This window comes from Pseudopodoces humilis, chromosome 31 (assembly GCF_049639895.1).
Source record: "Pseudopodoces humilis isolate 2021_Gansu_Grassland_sample_001 chromosome 31, ASM4963989v1, whole genome shotgun sequence".
NCBI lineage: Eukaryota > Metazoa > Chordata > Aves > Passeriformes > Paridae > Pseudopodoces > Pseudopodoces humilis.
In genome coordinates, this window is record NC_142230.1 from 462,658 (window position 1) to 472,812 (window position 10,155).

At 56.8% G+C, this 10,155-nt stretch overlaps 1 protein-coding gene across 1 annotated transcript in view; it reads right to left on the reverse strand.

Moving 5' to 3' along the window:
• KIRREL1 (kirre like nephrin family adhesion molecule 1) overlaps window positions 1-6,105 on the reverse strand; it is a 37,301-nt gene extending 31,196 nt beyond the window's left edge. The window contains exon 1 of the mRNA XM_088068464.1: window positions 5,881-6,105. Within this exon, the coding sequence (XP_087924590.1) occupies window positions 5,881-5,932 (52 nt within the window). The 5' untranslated portion in view covers window positions 5,933-6,105. The remainder of the gene's footprint in view (window positions 1-5,880) is intronic.
• Window positions 6,106-10,155: the final 4,050 nt, after the last annotated feature.

The window sequence follows — 10,155 nt, forward strand, 5'->3', positions numbered from 1 at the left end:
GGCACGACCCCAAAACCTCCCTGACCCCATTCCCGTGTCCCTGTGGAGGGACGGGAGCGTCCCAAAAGCGGGAAAGGGACGGGAAAAGTGGGAAAAAGAAGTGGGAAAAGGTGGGAAAAGGGGAAAAATCCTCCGGGATCCCGAATCCCACAGGATCCCAAATCCAACAGGATCCCCAATCCAACTGGATCCCAAATCCCCCGGGATCCCAAATCCTCCAGGATCCCAAATCCAACTGGATCCCAAATCTTCCCGAATCCTCCGGGATCCCAAATCCTCCGGGATCCCAAATCCCACAGAATCCCAAATCCAACTGGATCCCAAATCCAACTGGATCACAAATCCAACTGGATCCCAAATCTGATGGATCCCAAATCCTCCAGGGTCCCAAATCCCACAGAATCCCAAATCCTCTGGGATCACAAATCCTCCGGGATCCCAAATCCAATGGATCCCAAATCCGATGGATCCCAAATCCCACAGGATCCCGAATCCTCCATGATCCCAAATCCGATGGATCCCAAATCCCACAGGATCCCGAAACCTTCATGATCCCAAATCCGATGGATCCCAAATCCAATTGATCCCAAATCCGATGGATCCCAAATCCGATGGATCCCAAATCCGATGGATCCCAAATCCAATGGATCCCAAATCCGATGGATCCCAAATCCGATGGATCCTGTTGTCACCTCTCCCATGTGAGGAAAGGAATGAGGAAAAAGAGGGGAAGATAATAAAATAAAATAAAATAAAATAAAATAAAATAAAATAAAATAAAATAAAATAAAATAAAATAAAATAAAATAAAATAAAATAAAATAAAATAAAATAAAATAAAATTAAATTAAATTAAATTAAATTAAATTAAATTAAATTAAATTACATTAAATTAAAAAATAAAATATAAAATAAAATAAAATAAAATATAAAATAAAACAAAATATAAAATTAAAAATACAATACAATAAAATACAATAAGTAAAAGAAGATAAAATATAAAAATAAAACAAAAGAAAAATAAAATAAATTCATTTTAAAAGGAAAATAAAATACAAAAACAACATGAAAAGAAAAGAAAAACATAGACAATAACATAAAAGTAAAATAAAATAAAATAAAGTAAAATAAAGTAAAATAAAGTAAAATAAAATAAATAAAATAAAATAAAATAAAATATAATGAAATGAAATGAAATAAAATAAAATAAAATAAAATAAAATAAAATAAAATAAAATGAAATAAAATAAAATAAAGTAAAATAAAGTAAAATAAAATAAATAAAGTAAAATAAAATAAAGTAAAATAAATAAAATAAAGTAAAATAAATAAAGTAAAATAAAATAAAATAAATAAATAAAATAAAATAAAATAAAATAAAATAAAATAAAATAAACCTCACAGAGAGAAAAAAGAAGAGCGCAGAAAATGAATAAATATTTCAATTTGAGGCGCAATCACGGCGAGTGATTGAAACGGGGGGAAGAAGAATGGCTTTCATTTAGATAAGATCCAGAAAATGATTTAGTGAGAAATGAAGAGTGATGAATCCCATTCAGCGGCTCCGTGTGCGCCAGGACGAGAACGGCACCGAGTCCCAGGGCAAGGATCCCAAAATTCCAGCCTTTTCCAGAGCCAAAAACACCCAAAACTGCCAGAAAAACCAACATTTACCAGAAAAAACCCAAATTTCCCAGAAAAAAACCCCAAAATTTGGGATGGGTTTGGGATGGGTTTGGGATTTGGGGTTTGGGATGGGTTTGGGATTTGGGATGGGTTTGGGATGGGTTTGGGATTTGGGGTTTGGGATGGGTTTGGGATTTGGGATGGGTTTGGGATGGGTTTGGGATGGGTTTGGGGTTTGGGATGGGTTTGGGATGGGTTTGGGGTTTGGGATGGGTTTGGGGTTTGGGATGGGTTTGGGGTTTGGGATGGGTTTGGGGTTTGGGATGGGTTTGGGGTTTGGGATGGGTTTGGGGTTTGGGATGGGTTTGGGGTTTGGGATGAGTTTGGGGTTTGGGATGGGTTTGGGATGGGTTTGGGATGAGTTTGGGATGGGTTTGGGATGAGTTTGGGGTTTGGGATGGGTTTGGGATGGGTTTGGGGTTTGGGATGGGTTTGGGATGGGTTTGGGGGTTACTGGGATTTTCACGCAGGGATGGGAGCGCTGATCCCAAACTGGAGCCGTCGATCCCAAAACGGATCCTTCCCATCCCAAACTGGGATTGTCCCGCCCCAAACTGGGATTGTCCCGCCCCAAACCGGGTCCATCCCAAACCGGGTCCATCCCAAACCGGATCCATCCCAAACCGGATCCATCCCATCCCAAACCGGGTCCATCCCACCCTAAACCGGGTCCATCCCACCCCGAACCGGGTCCATCCCAAACCGGGTCCATCCCACCCTAAACCGGATCCATCCCAAACCGGATCCATCCCAAACCGGATCCATCCCAAACCGGGTCCATCCCAAACCGGGTCCATCCCAAACCGGATCCATCCCAAACCGGATCCATCCCACCCTAAACCGGATCCATCCCATCCCAAACCGGGTCCATCCCATCCCAAACCGGATCCATCCCAAACCGGATCCATCCCACCCTAAACCGGATCCATCCCATCCCAAACCGGGTCCATCCCATCCCAAACCGGGTCCATCCCACCCCAAACCGGGTCCATCCCACCCCGAACCGGGTCCATCCCATCCCAAACCGGGTCCATCCCAAACCGGGTCCATCCCAAACCGGGTCCATCCCATCCCAAACCGGGTCCATCCCATCCCAAACCGGGTCCATCCCAAACCGGGTCCATCCCATCCCAAACCGGATCCATCCCATCCCAAACCGGGTCCATCCCAAACCGGATCCATCCCATCCCAAACCGGGTCCATCCCATCCCAAACCGGGTCCATCCCAAACCGGGTCCATCCCAAACCGGGTCCATCCCATCCCAAACCGGGTCCATCCCATCCCAAACCGGGTCCATCCCATCCCAAACCGGGTCCATCCCATCCCAAACCGGGCCCCTCTCGCCTCTCCCGGTACCGGCAGCCGCTCCCGGGCCCCTCTCGCCGCTCCCCGCGTGGCCCCGGGGCGGGAGCGCCGCCGCTTTTGTTCCCGGGAGCCCCCGGCGCTTCCCCCCGACCCCTCCCGGGGGTCTCGGCTGGGGGGTCCCCGCTTTTCTCCTCCCCAAAGCGAATTTTTCTCTTTTTTTTTAAAAAAAAAAAAAAAAACCGCGGTGGAAGCGAATTTTTGTTGTTTTTGGTGGTTTTTTTTTTTTAATCTTTTTGCTTTTTTTTTTTCTTATTTTTCTTTTTTTTTCCCCTCTCTCTCTCTCCCTCTCTCTCTCTCCTCTTGGCATCTTAGCAACGCCGCCCCCTTAATTAAAAATTAGATTGGATTTTGCAGCTGGGAAAGGAACCGGAGGCCGCGCTGGGGCTGCCCGGGAGCGCGGGGGGCAATGCCCGGCCCCCCAAAAATGGGGAGAATCCCCCCCCCCCCAAAAAAAAAAAAACCTCCCCGCGGGTTTGAGGGGTGGGGGATGCCCCCCTCTCCCCCCTCCGAGGGGATGGAGAGATTTTTGGGGACCCCCCCCCCGCCCCCCCGGTGTTTTTTTTAATCAGCGTGACCTTGGCAGAGCAGCTCCCCGTGCCTCAGTTTCCCCGCGCCGAGCGCGGTTTTGGGGGGGGGGGGGTTGTTGCCCATCCCCCACCCCTCAATTCCGGGGGTCCCGTTTGGCCCCAGGGTCTCCCCCCACCCCCCCACCCCCCCCAAACCCCCGGTCCGGGCCCCGCTGCCCGTCCCGAACCGGCACCGGAACCGGATCGGGCTGGGGGGGGGACCCCAAAACCGCGATCCCGGTCTGGGGGACCCGACGGCACCGGAACCGGGGGGAAACGGGCCCGGATCCAGCGGGACCCCCCCGGTACCGGAGCGGGGGAACCAGGAGGAGCAGGACTGGGGAGAACCGGGCCCGGTTCCATTGGGACACCCTCGGTACCGGAGCAGGGGGGTCCAGGAGGAGCAGGACTGGGGAGAACCGGGCCCGGATCCATCGGGTCCCCTCGGTACCGGAGCGGGGGAACCAGGAGGAGCAGGACGGGGGAGAACCGGGCCCGGTTCCATTGGGACACCCCCGGTACCGGAGCAGGGGGGTTCAGGAGAACCGGGCCCGGTTCCATCGGGTCCCCTCGGTACCGGAGCAGGGGGGTCCAGGAGGACCAGGACGGGGGAGAACCGGGCCCGGTCCCATTGGGACACCCCCGGTACCGGAGCAGGGGAACCAGGAGGACCAGACCTGGGATTTGGGAGAACCGGGCCCGGTTCCAGCGGGACCCCTCGGTACCGAAGGGGGGTCCAGGAGGACCAGGACGGGGGAGAACCGGGCCCGGTTCCATTGGGACACCCCCGGTACCGGAGCAGGGGGGTTCAGGAGAACCGGGCCCGGTTCCAGCGGGACCCCCCCGGTACCGGAGCAGGGGAACCAGGAGGACCAGACCTGGGATTTGGGAGAACCGGGCCCGGTTCCATCGGGACCCCCCAGTACCGGAGCAGGAGGGTTCAGGAGGACCAGGACGGGGGAGAACCGGGCCCGGTTCCATCAGGACCCCCCGGTACCGGATCGGGAGGAATCCACCAGAACCCGCGCCAGGATTTGGGAAAAGCGGGCCCGGGATTGAGGAGAAGCGGCCGCGATTCCACCCGAACCCCCCCGGTACCGTAACGGCGGCTCCACCATCCCCGACCGCGGGCCCGGCAGCACCGCCAGAACCCCCCGGGACCCCGATCCCGGCCGGAACCGCTCTCAGCCCTCCGGGACCGGGCGGGACCGGCGGCGAGCGGGGCTGGAGCGCTGCCCGAGGAGTTGGGAACGGCTCCGGGGCGGCCCCGCGCTGCCTCCGCCCGGTCCCCGGTGCTCAGTGCCCGGTACCCGGTACCCGGTCCCCGGTACCCGGTGCTCAATGCCCGGTGCCCTGTTCCCGGTGTCCAACCCCCGGTACCGAATCTCCGGTGCTCAACCGCCGGTACCGAATTGCCAGTCCCGAATCTCCGGTACCCAACCCACGGTACCGAATCCCCGGTGTTCAAACCCCGGTGCCCAATCCCTGGTACCGAATCCCTGGTTCCGAATCCCGGTACCCAACCCCCCGTGCCGAATTCTCGGTGCCCAATCCCCGGTGCCAAATCTTCGGTGCCAAATCCCCGGTACCGAATCCCGGTGCCCAATCCCCGGTACCGAATTCTCGGTGCCCAGTCTCGGATGCCCAACCTCCAGTACCGAACCCCCGGTACCGAATCCCTGTGCCCACCCCCCGGTAGGGAACCCCGGTACCGAACCTCCTGTACTGAATCTCCGGTACCGAATCCCGGTGCCCAACCCCCGGTACCGAACCCCCGGACCGCATCCCGGTCCCAAACCTCCAGAACCGAACCCCCGGTACCGAACCCCCGGTACCGAACCCCCGGTACAGAATGCCGGTGCCCACTCCCCGGTCCCGAACCCCGGCACCGAACCCCCGGTACCGAACCCCCGGTACAGAATCCCGGTGCCCACCCCCCGGTACCGAACCCCCGGTACCGAACCCCCGGTACCGAACCCCCGGTACAGAATCCCGGTGCCCACTCCCCGGTCCCGAACCCCGGCACCGACCCCCCGGTCCCGACCCCCGGGTCCAGAACCCCGGTGCCCCCCCCCCGGTACCGAACCCCCGGTACCGAACCCCCGGTACCGAACCCCCGGTACAGAATCCCGGTGCCCACGCCCGGTACCGAACCCCCGGTGCCGAACCCCCGGTACCCAACCCCCGGTACAGAATCCCGGTGCCCACCCCCCGGTACCGAACCCCGGTGCCCACCCCCCGGTGCCGAACCCCGCTGCCCACCTTGCCCGCGGGTCCCGGCGAGAGTCAGCAGGCACAGGAGGAGGATCCGCATGCTCCCGTCCCGTGGCGGCGGCCGCGCTCCGGGGCCGGGCCCGCCGGGGGTCCCGGAGGGTGGGGGGGGAAGGTTCGGTTCGGGTCGGGGGATGCGATCGCCGCCCTTCTCGGGCCCGCGCCGCCCCCGGTACCGGCAGCGCTGGTTCGGAGCCTGGCCCGGCCGGGCCGGGGCCGGGCAGGGGCCGGGAAGGGCCACGGAGCCCCGGCGGCTCCGGTCGGCAACGAGCCCCGAGCGAGCGGCGGCGGGGGCGGGGCGGGCGGGGGGCGGAGGGGGGCGAGGGGAGGGAGGGAGGGAGGGAGGGAATGGAAGGAGGGAATGGAAGGAGGGAATGGAAGGAGGGAATGGAAGGAGGGAATGGAAGGAGGGAATGGAAGGAGGGAATGGAAGGAGGGAATGGAAGGAGGGAGGGAATGGAAGGAGGGAGGGAGGGGAGGAATGGAAGGAGGGAAGGAGGGAGGGAGGGAGGGAGGGAAGGAGGGAATGGAAGGAGGGAATGGAAGGAGGGAAGGAGGGAGGGAGGGAGGGAGGGAGGGAAGGAGGGAATGGAAGGAGGGAATGGAAGGAGGGAATGGAAGGAGGGAGGGAGGGAATGGAAGGAGGGAGGGAATGGAAGGAGGGAGGGAATGGAAGGAAGGAGGGAATGGAAGGAGGGAATGGAAGGAGGGAATGGAAGGAGGGAGGGAGGGAATGGAAGGAAGGAGGGAATGGAAGGAGGGAAGGAGGGAGGGAAGGAGGGAATGGAAGGAGGGAAGGAGGGGAGGAATGGAAGGAGGGAGGGAATGGAAGGAGGGAAGGAGGGAGGGGAGGTGCGCGCGTGTCGCTCGTGTCGCTGCGCCGGGGAGCGTGGGGAGGGGGTGTGCGAGGGGGGTTTGGGGTGTCCCTGTGGGGTTTGGGGTGTGCGAGGGGGGTGTGGGGTGCCGGAGCGTGGTTTGGGGTGTTTGTCGGGGGTTTGGGGTGTTCCTGTGAGGTTTGGGGTGTTCCTGTGGGGTTGGGGATGTTCCTGTGGGGTTTGGGGTGTCCCTGTGGGGTTTGGGGTGTCCCTGTGAGGTTTGGGGTGTCCCTGTGAGGTTTGGGGTATCCCTGTGAGATTTGGGGTGTCCCCGTGGGGTCTGGACCGTAACAAAACGGGGTGAAAAGAGCGGATTTTTACGGACGCGAATCCCGCGGGAACCCGGGCTGGGACGACATTCCCGGATTTTCTCCCGAATCCACCCAAACCCTTCCGGAGGGTCCCCGGAGCGGGAGGGGCCCCTCGGAGCTGCCCCCGCTCCCAGGAATTCCAGCAGGAGGAGGAGGAGGAGGAGGAGGAGGGAAATGAGAGCTCAGGGAGGAGCCGGGAATTTGCTGACGGCGGGATTGGGAAAAGCCGGGATTGGGAAAATCCGCTGCGTCCGCACTCAGGAGCCGGGGATGGGGCTGGGGGGGGGCTGGGGGACCCCAAAATCTGGGAAGAGTGGGAGGGGAAGGAGCCACGGCCTGGAGAGCTCAGCTCCAGCTGTTATCCCGGAGTTTGCATCATTATCCCGGACTTTGGATCATTATCCCGGAGTTTGCATCATTATCCCGGAGTTTGGGTCAGTATCCTGGAGTTTGGATCATTATCCCGGAGTTTGGGTCAGTATCCTGGAGTTTGGATGATTATCCCAGAGTTTGGATGATTATCCTGGAGTTTGGATGGTTATCCCAGAGTTTGGATCACTATCCCGGAGTTTGGATCATTATCCCGGAGTTTGGATCATTATCCCGGAGTTTGGATCATTATCCCAGAGTTTGGATCATTATCCCCGAGTTCGGATGATTATCCCGGAGTTCGGATCAGTATCCCAGTGCTGGATCCCAAATCCCAACCTCAGATCCCAAATCCCGACCTCAGATCCCAAATCCTGACATCGGATCCCAAATCCTGACATCGGATCCCAAATCCTGACGTCGGATCCCAAATCCCACCATTGGATCCCAAACCCCAACACTGGATCCATAACCCCAACACTGGATCCCAAATCCTGACATCAGATCCCGAATCCCATCATCGGATCCCAAATCCCAACTCTGGGAAGCGTCGAGCGCGTCCCTGTGCTGACCCCAGACCACGAGGCCCCAACCCCTCCCCAATCCCAAAAATCCCAGTTCCAATCCCAAAAATCCCGGTTCCAATCCCAAAAATCCCGGTTCCAATCCCAAAAATCCCGATTCCAATCCCAAAATCCCGGTTCCAATCCCAAAATCCCGGTTCCAATCCCAAAAATCCCGGTTCCAATCCCAAAAATCCCAGTTCCAATCCCAAAAATCCCGGTTCCAATCCCAAAAATCCCGGATCCAATCCCAAAATCCCGGTTCCAATCCTGGGACAGCCGGGGGGACGCGGCTCCCGAAGCGGCAGCTCCGGAATTCCGGGGTTGGCGTCCGGAATTCCGGGGTTGGCAGCGGCTGCCGCTTTTCTCCCGCCCGGAGCGGGGATCTCCGGTGGGCCGTGAAATCCCAATCTGTGCCGGGAATTATCGGGAAATTCATCCGGAGCCTCGCGGCTGCCGGCAGCGACCAGAGCCGGCTTTCCTCCTTCCCGGCCTAAATCCTGCTGCTCTGTGGCCTCGGAATCCCCGGAATCTTGGAATGCTGGGAACCCAGAATTCCAGAATCCAAAGATCTCAGAACCCCAAAATCCCAGAATTCCAGAGCCCCAGAATTCCAGAATCCAACAAACCCAGAATCCCAGAATTCCAGAATCCAAAGATCTCAGAACCCCAGAATTCCAGAACCCCAGAATTCCAGAATCCAACAAACCCAGAATCCAAAAATCCTGGAATTCCAGAATCCAAAGATCCCAGGACCCCAAAATTCCAGAATCCAAAGTTCCCAGAATTCCAGGAGCCCAGAATCCCAGGACTCCAGAATCCCAGAATTCCAGGATTTCTGAGCTTGGAAAATCCCTCCACGTTCCAAGCCCGGCTCACCCAGGAATTCCAGGAATTCCTCGGCCACCTCCAGACCCTCCCTTGGGAAGGAGATTCCTCCCGGGATTCCTGACCCGGGAGAGAAAACTCGGGAATCCGTGGCGCCAAAAAAAATTTGGGGAGGGGGACAAAACCCCCGGGAGCAGCTCCGAGGGCGGGAATCCCGCTCCGGAATCATTCCAAGGCTTTTCCGAGGATCCCGGGGGAGTTGTTTTCCCTTTGGAATGTTTATTCCAGCCCCTCCTGGCGCTAATTCCCGGAATCTCCTTGTTTTTGTCTGGGATTTGTCAGAGGTGACATCTGTCGCCAGGGATTTCAGCCTCCTTAGAGCCCACGGAATAATTAATTGGGAGGGGGTTAATTAATGAATTGGAGGTAATGAATTAAGGGGGATTAATTAATCCCTGGATTGATAATTAATTATTAACCCGAATGTTGCTGGCGGGTGGAGGGAGCCATCCCAGCCTGGGAAAAATCGGGATTTTCCACTTTTTTATCCGACGGATCCCTGGGTTTACTCTTTTCCCGTTTGATCCCGATCCTTTTCCCATCCCGATCCTTTTCCCATCCCGATCCTTTTCCCATCCCGACTCTTTTCCTGTCTGATCCCGATCCTTTTCCCATCCTGACCCTTTTCCCATCACATCCCGACCCTTTTCCTGTCTGATCCCGACCCTTTTTCCCGTCTTATCCAGACCTTTTCCTCATCCCATCCCAACCCTTTTCCTGTCTGATCCCGATCTTTTTCCCATTTCATCCCGGCCTTTTTCCCATCTCATCCCGATCCTTTTTCCATCCCAGCCTTTTTCCCATCCCGACCCTTTTCCCGTTTTATCCCGACCCTTTTCCCATCCCGACCCTTTTCCCGTTTTATCCCGACCCTTTTCCCATCTCATCCCGATCCTTTTTCCCATCCCGACCCTTTTCCCGTTTTATCCCGACCCTTTTCCCATCGGAACCCGCCCTTTCCCGGCTCCAGGATTTCATTTGGGGCTGGGGGAGCCTCGGGGACCCCAGGGCGCTTCCCGGTCCCTCCTTTCCCGCAGGGATTTGGGATCCCGGGATGGGGTTCAGGGATCCCGGGATGGGGTTCAGGCATCCCGGGATGGGGTTCAGGGATCCCGGGATGGGTTTGGGCGCTTCCCGGTTCCCCTTTCCCGCAGGGATTTGGGATCCCGGGATGGGGTTTGGGATCCCGGGATGGGTTCGGGCGCTTCCCGGTTCCCCCTTTCCCGCAGGGATTTGGGATCCCGGGATGGGGTTCAGGGA